Source organism: Lynx rufus, unplaced genomic scaffold (genome assembly GCF_022079265.1).
Source record: "Lynx rufus isolate CCGP_SWC_20201006 ecotype Redwood Valley unplaced genomic scaffold, mLynRuf1.p SCAF_3, whole genome shotgun sequence".
Taxonomy (NCBI): Eukaryota; Metazoa; Chordata; class Mammalia; order Carnivora; family Felidae; genus Lynx; species Lynx rufus.
Genome location: NW_025814845.1, coordinates 160,043,668 through 160,058,895, shown reverse-complemented (window position 1 = coordinate 160,058,895; position 15,228 = coordinate 160,043,668). Strand labels below are relative to the sequence as shown.

The following is a 15,228-nucleotide window of genomic DNA, read 5'->3' as shown; positions in this document are numbered from 1 at the left end:
TTTCATATATATATATGTGTGTGTGTGTGTGTACATGTCTGTGTGTATATACCTCCTAACTTCCTCCTTAAGAATGTTTATACAACTTTACTTTTATCATCATGGTTAAATAAATGAATCTCTGTCCACATATTCTCATCATAATTGGATATCACACTGAAGACAAGCAAAACAAAATAGTTACGAATGAAACCTGAACTGAATTTATAATGAACTCCATCTCCCTGTTGCTTTAATTTGCTTTTGTTTATTTTGACAAAGTTAGTAGTATGAATACAGATTGATAAAACTGTACTTCCAGAAACTTAAAAAATGATGAAGTATAAACATATATAGAGATGAAAATTTCATTTTTAGTGAAACTAAGAAATGACCCCAAACTTTATGCTAGCTCTGGAAACTGTCTGCATGTTGTAAGACAACATTAGACACAATTAAGACAATTTTCACCACTGAAATAGAGCACTATCATATATGTAAATTGGAAAGCTTTAAAAGATTCCATGAATACTTTGCCGTGGCAGAAGAAGAACCTGAAAGGATGGACATAACTTTGGAAAAGACAAATAACAACACTTGAAGCCATCAACCACTTGGCAGAGATTAGACAAGATAGAGGTAACATACAGTCCCAGCTGCCTTGGCTTGAATTCCAAGTCTATTAGTTTTAGCCACAATAACTTGGGAAAGTAACATAACCTTTATGTGTTTAAATTTTCTTATCTGTAAAAAAAAAAAAATAAAAGTAAACATAATACTTAGCTCATACAGTTATTTCAAAGACTAAGTTTATAAATGGAAATTACTTAGCATAGTGTGTGGACAAATAAAAAAGTGATCAATAAATATTATTGTTACTGCTATTCATATTTGCTCACAATATTTTCTAATGTAGTGGACAAGGTAATTGGGGGTAATTATGTAAAACTTGGGTACAGAACAAATGTAATGATCAAGTAAAATAGAGACAGAAATTTCAGAATTTAAGAAGAAACCAGGGATACCATTGCAGGATTGGAGATAAGTGAGTAATTGTTACATGTTTGTGAAATTTATATCTTTCATGAAGTAACTCAATTGGTTTTTATCCTGAATTTGATAGGCTTAGATCTATAGGTTTAGTTAAGTTTGTTTTCACATGACTAGTGCTTTTACAAGCACAGATATACAAAATAACTATCTTCACTATATCAGATTTTAATAAGGAACAGAAAATAATATACAACCTTATGTTTTAGGTATATTTTTATATTTTTGAAAGTAAACAGAAATGAACTCATAAACAAGGTAAATACCTTCACTATAACCAGAGTTGAAAAGTAGAATAAAAACCAAACAATATGGTAAAGGGCTTATTTGTTAAAAGCATTTTGGGCACATGTTTTACCCCTGTTCCTTCCTTAAACCCCCCCTACAAATTAAAAGTGATTTTTAAAATGACCAAAAGACATACAAACACAAAAAGAACAGGAAAGGAATAATAATCAAAATTGAATAGCTCATTTAAAAATCTAAATCCTTGAGGCACCTGGGTGATTCAGTTGAGTAAGCATCCTACTTCAGCTCAGGTCATGATCTCAACGTTCTGGGTTCCCATGTCCAACTTTGTGCTGACAGCGTGGAGCCTGCTTCGGATTCTCTGTCTCCTTCTCTCTCTGCCCCTCCTCCACTAGCATGCATGCTCTTTCAAAAATAAACACACATTAAAAGAAAATCTTAGGGGCGCCGAGGTGGCTCAGTTGGTTGAGCGTCCGACTTCGGTTCAGGTCATGATCTCACAGTTCGTGAGTTTGAGCCCTGCGTCAGCACAGAGCTGACAGCTCAGAACCTGGAGCCTGCTTCAGATTCTGTGTCTCTCTCTCTGCCCCATCCCCACTCATGCTCTGTCTCTGTCTTAAAAATAAATAAAACATTAAAAATAAATAAATAAATATTAATCCTAAACAGGTAATTCGGATAGGCTATAGAAAACTTGAAATATACACCAGTACTTAAAAAGAAAAAGTTTATTTATTTATTTTTGAGAGAGTGAGAGAACATGAGCAGGGGAGGAGCAGAAAGGGAGAGAGAGAAGAGAGAATCCCAAGCAAGCTCCAAGCTGTCAGTGCAGAACCCGATGTGGGGCTTGATCTCGTGGACCATGAGATCATAACCTGAGCCAAAATAAAGAGTTGGACGCTTAACTGACTGAGCCATGTAGGTACCCCCAATAATGAATACAGGCGTCTTGGCCCCCAAATCACCTATAAAAGTAGAGAAACAAACTGACTTTAGCCTTAGCCAAATGAAGTGCTTATAAGATAGTGCAGTGTATATCTAGGATGTATAGAGTGACTTCTCTGGAAGGTATAAAAATCCCAACAATTTTTGTCTAGTCAAGTTGCCATTATAATATAAAAGCATTCATACTTTTTCAAGAATTTTAAGACTATAATATCTATGTGACTTTGAGGAAATATGGCTTAAATCAGTACAGCAATACAAGAATGAAACAATTTAACAGATTTATGTAGAAAACCACAGGACGGTATTGTATCAGTAGTTCCAGAAATATCATTTGGCCAAATTCAACACCCATTCATGATAAACTAGGGAGTAGAAAACTTCCTTGATCTGTTTGTGCCCCCTCACATGAGCAAACAATAGGAAGACAGCTATCTGCAAACTAGGAAGAGTGTTTGTTGTTTAAGCAACCTCGTCTGGTATATTTGTTAAGAACCTGAACTGACTAAAACAGCCTATAAGATTAGGAATAATGCGAGACTGTCTGCCCTCACTATTTCCAGCCACTTTTTTCCCTAGAGTTACTAGAGAGTGCAACAGGAGAAAGAATGATAAAGGACATACGTTTTTGAAAGAAAAAAAATTCTCTTTTTTTAAGTGCCTTAACTCCATACATAGAAAATACTAAAGAATCTCCACCAAAGCTATCAGGACTAATAAGAGAGTCTGGGAGCGCCTGCGTGGCTCAGTTAGTTGAGCGCCCGACTCTTGATTTGGGCTCAGGTCATGATCTCATGGTTCTTGAGTTCAGACCCCACATTGGGCTCTGCACTGACGGTGCGGAGCCTGCTTGGGACTCTTTCTCCCTCTCTCTGCCCCTCCCCCACTCATGTGCCTGTGTGTGCATGCACTGTCTCTCATGTTAAATAAATAAACTTTTAAAAAAAAGAGAGTCTAGCAAAGTCACAGGAAAGAAAGAAATTGATGTTGTTGTTTATTTTCCTCAAATTGATCTGTAAATTCAGTGTAATCCCAATCAAAATTTCAGAAAACATTTTGTGGAAATTGGGTCTCAAATGCATAAGGAGAGATATAAGTAACCTAGACTAATCACACAGTTTTAAACAGAACATGAAAGACTTAACATTACTTTTTCTTAAAGGGCCAGAGTGTAAATGTGTTAGGTTTGTGGGGCAGATGGTTTGTTGCAAGTTATAACACTGAGCGTTTTTGCAAGAAAACAGCGTCTGTAGAGGATATATAAATAAATGGGTATGCCTAGGTTACAATAAAACATATATATTTTTTTGTAAAACAGGTGGCTGTATCTCGGGCCATAGTTTGCTGACCCCTGGTATAGAGGTGCATATTGTGTTAGTGATATAAATGTAGGTATATAGGTCAGTATATCAGAATAGATCAGAAATAGACCCACATGCTATTGGCTGATTGATTTTCCACAAGGGTGCTAAGGACTCTGAAAAACTAAAGAATACTCCCTTCAACAAGCAGTGCTGAAAGACTGGATATTCACATGAAATAAAATGAATTTTGGCCCCTATTCAGAAAAATTGAATTAAAGCATAGACTTAATTAAAAGTCAAAGCTAAACATAAAATTTCTGGTAGGGAATTTAGGAGAAACTAAATTAATGAGCAGTAAGCCTGTGAAAGATGGTCAGTATCATTCAACATCAGGGAATTGCAAATTAAAACATAAATGAGATTTCAGTATGGACCAACAGGAATGAATACAATGAAGAAGATGGATAATATCAAATACAGGCAAAAATGTGGAGTAATTGGCACTCTTTTTTAGTTCTTGATAAAATGCAGAATAATCAAACTGCTTTAGAAAGCAATCTGGCACTTTGGCATTATATTACACATCCACACTTACCATATGACTTAGGTATTCCACTTTTAAGATTTTCCGAGAAAAAGTAAAGAACGTACTTGCACAAAGACCTCTATATGGATATTCATAGCAGCTTTATATATAATAGCTAAAATGTCTAAATAATCCAAGTGATCATCAACAGGTAAATGTATTAACAAATTGGGATATATTTCTAAAATGGCATACTATTTTAATAAACACTAATGCGTTAATAATCACAACATAATGGATAAATGCTGAGTGAAAGAAGCCAGATGTAAAAAAGTATGTGACATATGATTCCAGTTTTATGAAATTCTAGAATAGATTATTCTACCCTATGGTGAGAGAAAGCAGATCATTGATTGCCTTGAGCCATATTGGGCTCTGATGGAAACACTTTTTATTTTATTTATAGAAATGGATACATGGGTGGTGTATCCATTAATATCAATTGATAGAACTGTGATCAAGCTAACATAATTAGTTAAATGTACAAAAATAATGAGTAATTAAAAGCAGTGTTTTGGGGAAAGATGATGGGAGTTTATTTAGCTTGAAGGTTTGAGGAGGGTCTAAGACAAAGGTTTAGAGTGAAGCGAAACATGGGTTGTCCATCATGAGGATCTTAATTATAAAGAATATAAGATAGAAGCTTTTGTTTTATTCCTAAAATTTGTGTTTGGAATGTCACCTGATTTTTATTCAATGGCGTCCATTGTCTTATTTTCCTATTACCAATATCTATATCTTTATGTATCTGTAGTTTCTCTTTCTTTCTTTCTTTCTTTCTTTCTTTCTTTCTTTCTTTCCTTTCTTTCTTTCTTCCTCCATGTGTATATAGATACATATATAATGTGCACGATAATAACAATATATTTTTAATATTTTTTTATTTATTTTCATGTTTTATTTAATTCATGTCCTCTGTTTTGCAGAAAGATTCGGATGCATTATTGAACAGATTTCTGAAAATACAAATCATTGTGGATAAAGCCTTGGTATGCATTATTGATATATAATAGCTTTGTTTTGTGTTTATATTTAATGGGAATGTGAAAAAGAAAATTCTCCTTGTCTTAAATACAGATATATTTTACTCTTTGAAATATGTATCTTAGTGTAGCAGGACATAAATGTTGTCAGTTGCCTTTGGATTAACATGGGGGACTAATATTTACAGTGTTAACTTACAAATATAGAATTCTAGCAATAATGTATAATTTGTATGTATGGAAGTGTTCTACTATACTATAACCTATTCGATTATAACTAGCTGCATATACTTCTGGATCCACTCCAAATTGTGAGGAAACTCTTCCATAAATTAATTTCCATTTTATTTATTTTTTTTTTTTTTTAAATTTTTTTTCAACGTTTTTTTTATTTATTTTTGGGACAGACAGAGACAGAGCATGAACGGGGGAGGGGCAGAGAGAGAGGGAGACACAGAATCGGAAACAGGCTCCAGGCTCCGAGCCATCAGCCCAGAGCCTGACGCGGGGCTCGAACTCACAGACCGTGAGATCGTGACCTGGCTGAAGTCGGACGCTTAACCGACTGCGCCACCCAGGCGCCCCTTAATTTCCATTTTAAAATAAGCTATTTAGTTTATTATAAATGGGAGATCCCTGTTATTAAAAATTATCTTTTATAAGATTATTTTATGCTTTACAATTTCTTGGATTCTCTGGCAGAAATTCTATATTCTAAAAATGGGAAGAATTATCCATTGGAATATTCATTTAGTTAGGGAAATTTTTATTTATATATAATCAGCAAAGCCATTATGGGTGGCAACTAAGAAATCTTATGTTTTCATTATTACTGATATTTTTATATAAGGTTTATCAAGTGCGATAATGTTGAAAATTAGATCTTGTTGATAAAAGGCAATATTTAGATCTTTAAATAATTTTTATAAAAATAATAGGAAAGAATAGGCAGACAAAATAATAAAGAGAAAAGCACATATAATTTTATTACCAGGAGATAAATTTTATGCACATTTTCTGTTTTTAATATACATACATGTATATATATGTTCTTATACCTTTGTCTTACATATGCTATTTTGTAAATTATTTTGTTTTTCCACATATTAAATATATTAATTTAATTTTAACATTTATATAGTATCTGATTAATATATTTAATATAATTTAATGTATTTTACTGGCTAATGCCCTTTGGGGGCATTTAGATTTAGATTTTTGTTATTGTTACATAGGGAATAATACTATTTGTCCTAAAACCAGTATCATAAGCATTGGAATTATGTTTTGTCATAGCTGTCCCCATGAGGTTGCTAATATTAAATATAGACAGCCTACTTTTCTCTCTCCATTTAGCTGGATACCTTCTTACCATTCCAATGACAACAGAAGGAATTTTCAATGCAAATGTCATCATGCAAAAACAACAATAAAGAACTCCAGAGTTCTTTATAATATCCTATGAATAGTATTCCTTCTTTTTTGTATTCAGTTTATCTGTCTTAAATTTTCAAGTATGATTTGTAAACTGATTTTTTTAGATAATCCCTGCCTTTTCATTATACATTTAGTTGATTTAAGTTTTATCAAAAGTACTAATACTGTGGGTGTAGGTTAAGTACTACTATGCTATTAGTATTGTTTGTCTTATTAGTTATTTGCTTCTCTGTTCCTCCTTTGCTACCCTTGGGTTAATGGGGTATTTTTTAGCTTTTATCTTTATCTCCTATATTATATTTTGCTGCTGTACCTTTTTATCTCTCACATCTTACCCCATTGGTTTCTTGAGTGGTTCCAATTAACATTCTTGTCACAATCTAGGATTAATGTTATACCCATTCACATATAATGTAAGAGGTTTATAAAAATAAAGTTATGTGGATATTATCCCCTTAACGGATATAACATTTGTGGATATCTACTTGTGTTCAGTATGTTGCTTTTTTGTTTTGTTGATGATTTCTTTATGCAAAAGCTTTTTATTTTGATATAGTTCCAATAGTTTATTTTTGCTTTTGTCTCCCTTGCCTCAAGAGACCTATCTAGAAAAATGTTGCTACAGCCAATGACGGAGAAATTGCTGCCTGTGTTGTCTTCCAGGATTTTTATGGTTTCAAGGCTTACGTTTACGTCTTTAATCTGTTTTGAGTTTATTTTTGTGTATAGTGTTTAGAAAGTGGTCCAGTTTTATCCTTTTACACATAGCTGTTTTTTGCAGCATCATTTATTGAAGAGATTGTCTTTTCCCCATTGTGCATTCTTGCTTCTGTTGTCATTGATTAATTAACCATATAATTGTGGGTTTATTTCTGGACTCTCCATTCTGTTCCACTGATCTATGTGCCTATTTTTGTGCCAGTACCATACTGTTTTGATTACTACGGCTTTATAATATATATATCTTGAAATATTAAACTGTGTTACCTCCAGCTTTGTTCTTCTTTTCCAACATTGCTTTGGCTATTTGGGATCTTGTGTGGTTTCATTGTAAAGCCTTAAAAAATAATGAGGTCATGCTCTTTGTGACATAATGGATGGACCTAGAGGCTATTATGCTAAATGAAATAAGTCGGACTGGGAAAAAAAAATACCATATGATTTTATTCATATGTGGAATCTATAAAAATAAATAAAAAGCAGAATTCAACACATGAACAATGAGAGCAAGCTGATGATTGCCAGAATAGAGGGAGTGGGGGATAGGTAAAATAGGTAAAGGAGAATGGGAGATACAGTCTTCTAGATACGGAATGAGTGTTATGAGAATAAAAGGCACAGCATAGCGTTAGGAATAAAGTCAATGATGTTGTAATAGCTTTGTATGGTGACAGAAATAGCTACACTTATGATGAGCTTAGGGTAATGTTTACCCTTGTGGAATTAATATGTTGTACACCTGAAACTAATGTAACAGTCTGTGTCAACTACACTCTTAAAAAATTAATGAAAATAATTGTAAAACTAACCCTATGTGATGTTATTGTAATATATTTTACTTTGCCATGTGTTCTAAACTACACAATAGTTTATTCTTTTAAATATTCAATTGTTTAAGGAAATTAAGGAAATGAAAAAAGAATTTCATTTTCCCCCCATGTTTACCATTTTCAAAACTCTTTGTTCCTTCTTATAGGTCTCCATTGCTGACATTTCTGTTTAGCCTGTTGATGAATTTGCTTCATCTTTTGTTCATCTGCAATTATTTTTATTTTACTTCAACTCTTTAAATATTTAATTTTGAAATATTTTTAAATTTTCCAAAAAGTTGCAAGAATAAGAGTAACACAAAAAATACCTATACTCTATTTACTCAGATTTATTGTAGTCCATTGATTGTATCCCATTATCACTTGTGCTGTATTTGAAAGTACGTTGTAAATTGCATCATGAAGCTTTTTTTCAGTGTTCATTTACCTAGAATAAGATCATTATCTTATATAACCATGATCGAGTTATTCATGTAGGTAAAAATAACATCATTAAAATACTTTTTATTCAGTCTACTAAGTATGTGCATATACATATAATTAAAGCATTTCAGAGGTAATATGTGATTTTTGTTTCTTTGAGGACAATTTCTTGAGTATTTTTATTTTTATGGTACATTGTTTATATGGGGTATATAGTCATGTTTTCTTACTGTGCTGAAGAAAATGGTGGTGGCAGCATACTATATCAGATAAAAATGACTTAGTATTTTAGTTAAGAGATTTGAGTCCTGGTTCCTATTGTTAGTAGTCATACAATCTTGGAACTTTAACTTTCAACCCTTAATTTCTGTATGTGTAAGGAAGAAGATAATCACAAACTTCTCATTTTATTATTATTAATACATAAGCTCCATAGGTTTAAGCCTAAAACTTACTAAGCACTTAATTCTGCTTTTTTTCCTTTCACTGAGCACTGCATTATTTTGACACTTATATCCATTTAAAACGTGCTGGTTTAGTAATTTTTAATAGTGAACAAAATTTGTCTTTCAGTTTGATTATATGGGCTCTGAAGTGCCAGGTACAGTTGAGAAAGTTGTCCATATCTTTGGTCTTATCAATGCTGTAAGTATGTTTCATTTAAATACTAAACATTCCTATTAATGCAATAACATTGTTTGTATAAATAGTATTTACAATTTTATAAAATATATTCTTAAAACTAGTTTTATCCACTGATGAATCTCATCTCCAAAAATGAGTGAAGTGAATATATTAGCATTATGTATAGAGATGTAATGTAATACTTATGACTACTTACACCTGTATGTGGTGTAACTTTTATTTTTAGATGTTTTCCCAGCTTAAAGTCACTGTTAAGCTAACTTCTTTGGAGTTCTGGTCAGATCAAAATAAGATTTCAACTAATGGGGATGCTGATGAAGTACTACAAAGATTTGTGTCATGGAAAGAAAAAAGTTTATTTCAAAGGTCTCGTGATATGGCATACTTATTAATGTAAGTGCATTATTTGCATTGATATGGAATTTATAAAATTACCTCATATGTTAGTGATCAGAATTATATGCAAAATGTGTTATGGGTTATGACAAGACACCTCAAAAATCGTATGCATACTGTGTTAGCAAAATGCAAAATATAAAAATCTAATAACAATGTAGGACACTAAATCGTAGCAGGCCATTATTCTCAGAGTGGACTGTTTACCCATGGAAGTGTATTAAATTTGAAAATTCAGAAAGCCAGGGCGCCTGGGTGCCTCAGTCAGTTGAGCGTCTGACTTCAGCTCAGGTCATGATCTCGCGGTCCGTGAGTTTGAGTTTGAGCCCTGCGTCGGGCTCTGGGCGGATGGCTCAGAGCCTGGAGCCTGCTTCCGATTCTGTGTCTCCCTCTCTCTCTGCCCCTCCCCCGTTCATGCTCTGTCTCTGTCTCAAAAATAAATAAATGTTGGGGCGCCTGGGTGGCGCAGTCGGTTGGGCGTCCGACTTCAGCCAGGTCACGATCTCGCGGTCCGTGAGTTCGAGCCCCGCGTCAGGCTCTGGGCTGATGGCTCGGAGCCTGGAGCCTGTTTCCGATTCTGTGTCTCCTTCTCTCGCTGCCCCTCCCCCGTTCATGCTCTGTCTCTCTCTGTCCCAAAAATAAATAAACGTTGAAAAAAAAAAAAAAATTAAAAAAAAAATAAATAAATGTTAAAAAAAATTAAAAAAAAAAAGAAAATTCAGAAAGCCTTGGGATAAACATGGGGCCTCAAGGGTTTTAAAGATTTTCTCAGAGTTAAATAATTGAAACTATCACTTTAATATTAAATAAAATATAAATTAGTTAACAGAATGCAACAGTTGCATATAAAACTGGTTAAAATAAAAACATTAAAATAATAATATGGTTACCTTCTAGTATTTGTATAATAACCTAAGGTATAGATATATAACTATTTGTACTATAGTTTTCAAAAGCCTTCATATAGATGTTTGCTTTACTAATTTGATTAATTTACATGGAAAAATAAGAACATAATTCAGAAGGTCTTAAGCAATACGGAATACATTTATAAATCTATTGGTGTCTCCTACTGCATTAAGGTCAGGTCTGGGTACTCAGGAAAACATTAATGGGACTGAAATGTGTGAGGATCCTTTCTGTATCCTCTCTCTCAATATGAGTCTACCTCATATTGTCTTTTCTCTCCCTGTCCTCCAATCCATCCTTTTTTATATGCTTTACAGAATCAATTAATGCAAATCATGGCAGTAAACTATCCTGACTTGTACATCTTAGAATTATATCCATCCAGTGGTGGCAAGAGTGATGATTAATTTTTCAGAAGGGTAGGCACTGCTGGGTTTTGGGCTGTGTATCATATGACATTAAAGTAGACTTTAGAACTTAACTTTTAGAAACTGTGGGAAATCAAATACAAAATGATTAAAAACATTAGATTCAATATGTAATACTCAAGTTTCAAAAAACAGCTTTACTGAGGAATCCAATTCTTAAAACGTCATTAAGTTATTAATAAAGTATGTTTATTTACAATAAAAAATTTTGTTATTTTAGTTATAGAGACCATCCTAATTATGTAGGAGCAACATATCATGGAATGGCATGCAATCCAAAGTTTGCTGCAGGAATTGCTCTGGTATGCATTTTATCTCCATCTCTTTAGTAATTATATCACCTTTTGAAGTTAATATCTATTTCAGGGAACAAACATACATATAGTGTTTCTACCATGCTGTTTTGACACATTTTTATGAAATACCTTTTATTTGGATTTTGAAAGTCAAATATTACAATTTTAAAATTTTTGTGTGTGGTAAAATACCCAGAATGTGAAATTTACCATCTTAGCTATTTTAAGCATATAGTTCAGTAGTGCTTATGATGTTCCATCATTGTGAGACAGATCTCAAGAACTCCTCATCTTGCATAACTATAGCTTTGTGCCTTTTCACCAACATGGCCCCATTTTCCAAGCCCTCTAGCCCCTGGCATCTACCATTCTATTTACCTGCTTCTGTGAGTATGACATTTTTGGATTCCCTATATAATGGTGAACATACAATTTTTGTCTTCACGTGTCTGGCTTACTTCTCTTATTATAGTACAGTCTAGGTTCATACATGTCGTTGCATATAGCAGGATTTCATTCTTCTTATGGCTGAATAACATTCCATTATGTGTGTCTGTATAGGTGACATTTTATTTTTTTCCATTAACATGTCAATGAACACCTAAGTTGTTTTTAATACCTTGGCTATCATAAATAATGCTGTAATAAATGTAGGAGTGCAGATATCTCTTTGAAATGCTGATTCCAGTTATTTTGCATATATGTATATATATATATATATATGGTGATATATATATATATATATATATATATACACACACACACACATACAGAAGTAGGTTTGCTGGGTCATCTTTAATATTTTGAGGAATGATCATACTAATTTTGAGAATGGTTGCACCATTTGATAATCCCACTAGTAGTTCACATTATATCCATCACAACCTCACCAACACCTGTTACTTTCTGCAGTTGCTTTATTTTACAGTAGCCATCCTATTGGGTATGTGGTGATATCTTACTGTGGTTTTGATCTACGTTTCTATGATTATTAATAATATTGAGGATCTTTTCATATACCTTGTGACCTTGTGAAATCTTCCCTGCAGAAATGTCTATTCAAGTCCTTAGCCCATTTTTTAATGGCTTTGAGGTTTTTTTTGTTTGTTTTTGGATTGTATGAGTTCTTTATATTTCGGATATTAGTCTCTTATCAGCTATACGATTTGCAAAATTTCCCCCCATTTTGTAGGTTGCCTTTACACTTTGTTGATCATGTCCTTTGAAGCACAAAAGTTTTATGTTTGGTGTAGTCCCATTTGTCCACTTTTACTTTTGTTGCCTGTGCTTTTGGTATCATATCTAAGAAATAATTGTCAAACCTAATGTCATAAAGTTTTTTCCTGTTTTCTTTTAAAAGTTTTATAATTTTGAGTCTTACATTTAGATTTTTAAGCCATTTTGAATTAATTTTTGTATATGGTGAAATATGTGGGTCCAACTTTATTCTTTTGTTATGTGGATATCCAATGTTCCCATCACCATTTATTGAAAAAGCTGTATTTTCTCCCTTGAGTATACTTGTTGAACAGACTGTCCTTTCCCATTGTGTCATATTGGCACCTTTTTATAGATCATTTAATTATATGCAAGGGTTTATTTCTAGGCTCTTTAATCTATTCCAGTGATATATATGTCTACATATGGATCATGTCATTTGCAAACAGAGATAATTTTGCTTCTTTCTTTCCAAACTATAAGCCTTTTATTTATTTTATTGCTTAATTGCTCTGGCTAGGTCTTTCTATACTATGTTAAATAGAAGTGGTGAGTGAGTATTCCATCTAGTTCTTGATCTTAGAGGTAAAATTGTCAGGATTTCACCAGCATGTGTGACATTAGCTGTGGGCTTTTCTACATGTCCTTGATTATGTCGAGGTAGTTTTCGTATATTCCTAGTTTGTTGAGTGTTTTTAATTATAAAAAGATGTTGAATCTTGTGAAATCCATTTTCAGCATAGAGATTATCATGAGGTATTTTTTCTTCATTCTTCAAAAATGGGGTTTTACATTGATAGCTATTCAAATGTTAAATGTTCCTCACATTCCAGATATAAATACCACTCACTCATGGTGTAGAATCTTTTTAATATGCTATTCCATTCAGTTTGCTAGTATTTGGTTGAGGATTTTTATATCAATATTCATTAGGGATATTGCTCTATAGTTTTCTTGTTGAGTTTTTGTATCAGGGTAATCATAGAATGATTTCACAGAATGAGTTTAGGAGTGTTCCTTCTCTTTTAATTCTTTGGAAGAATTTGAGGAGGATTGGTATTAATTCTTTGTTTAATGTTTAATGTAGAATTTACCAGGAAAACCATCAAGTCCTGGGCTTTTCTTTTTGGGAGGTGTTTTTACTATTTTTACCATTATTTCAATCTCCTTAGTAGTTATTATTTTATTTCTTCATGAGTGAGTCTTGAAAGATTGTATGTTTCTAGGAGTTTATCCTTTTTTTCTTGCTTATCCAATTTATTGGATTACTATTTTTAATAGTATTCTCTTACATTTTTTTTAATTCTGTCATGTCACTTACAATGTCTTTTATTTCTTTTTGTTAAGTTTATTTATTTATTTTGAGAGAGAGAGTGTGCACGCACATGTGCTGGCATGTGTGCATGAGTTGGGGAGGGGCAGGGAGAGAGGGAGAGAGAAGATCCCAAGCGGCTCTGCTCTGTCAGCCCAGAGCCCAAGATGGGGCTCAATCCCATAAACTGTGAGATCATGACCTGAGTGAAAATGAGGAGTTGGACACTCAACCCACTGAGCCACCCAGGTGCCCCCTCTTTTATTTCTTATTTTAAGCATTTGAGTACTATCTCTTAGTTAATCTAGCTAAGAATATGCCAATTTTGTTGATCTTTTAAAAGAACCCACTATTTGTTTTATTGAATTTTTTCTATTGTTTTTCTGTTCTTTCTCTGCTTTAATCTGTATTATTCATTTCCTTCTTTTTGCTGGGGTTCATTTTTTCTAATTTCTTGAGTGGTGAAATTACGCTGTTGATATGACATCTGTTTTTCTTTTTCTTTTTTTAAAGTTTATTTTTATTTTTGAGACAGAAAGAGACAAAGCATGAACGGGGGAGGGGCAGAGAGAGAAGGAGACACAGAATCGGAAGCAGGCTCCAGGCTCTGAGCCATCAGCCCAGAGCCCGACGCGGGGCTCAAACTCATGGACCGCGAGATCTTGACCTGAGCTGAAGTCGGAGGCTTAACCAACTGAGCCACCCAGGCGCCCTTGTTTTTCTTTTTAAATGTATGTGTATACTGCTGTAAGCATGCCTCTTAGCATATCTTTTACTGGATCCTGTAAGTTTAGATACATTGTGTTTTCATTTTCTTTTTATCTCAATGTATTTTCTCATTTCTTTTGTGACTTCTAACTTGGACTTAGTGGTGTCTGAGTCTGTTGTTGAAGTTTCACAGATCTGTGGACTTTCAAGTTTTCTTTCACTTGTTATTCTCTTGTTTCAATCCATAGGGATCAGAAAAGATACTTTGTATAATTTCAATATTTTTAAAGTTACTTGTTTTGTAGTATGACAAGTAGTCTATCCCCCAGAATATTCTACGTTCACTTGAGAAAGATGTGTATTCCACTCTTGTTAGGTGGGATGTTCTGTATATCTTTATTAGGTCCAGCTGGTCTATACTGTTGTCAAATCCTTTATTTAATTATCTTTTGTCTAAGTTTTCTATCCATTATTAAAAGTGAGGTATTATAGTCTTTTGATATTATGTTTCTGTTTATCCCTTCAATTCTTTCAAAACTTGCTTCATATATTTAAGAGCTCTGATGTTTGGTGCATAAGTATAATTATTATATATTCTTGGTTAATTGACCCTTTTATTATTCCCTTTTAATAGTTTTTGATTTAAACTCTATTGTGTTTGATATGAGTATGGCCACCCCTGTTCTCATTTGGTTATAATTTGCAAGGAATATCTTTCTTCCTTTTTAACCTTTTAGCTTATGTAAGTCTTATATCTGAAGTAATATAGTTGGAATCTGTTTTTGAATCTTTCAACCTATCTGTATATTT

General features: G+C 33.2%; 1 protein-coding gene across 1 annotated transcript in view; it reads left to right on the top strand.

Moving 5' to 3' along the window:
* LOC124521323 (A disintegrin and metallopeptidase domain 3-like) overlaps positions 1–15,228 on the top strand; it is a 116,226-nt gene that overhangs the window by 35,566 nt on the left and 65,432 nt on the right. Inside the window, exons 7-10 of the mRNA XM_047092420.1 lie at positions 5,040–5,102; positions 9,080–9,151; positions 9,378–9,544; positions 11,105–11,186. Coding sequence (XP_046948376.1) covers positions 5,040–5,102; positions 9,080–9,151; positions 9,378–9,544; positions 11,105–11,186 — 384 coding nt within the window. The remainder of the gene's footprint in view (positions 1–5,039; positions 5,103–9,079; positions 9,152–9,377; positions 9,545–11,104; positions 11,187–15,228) is intronic.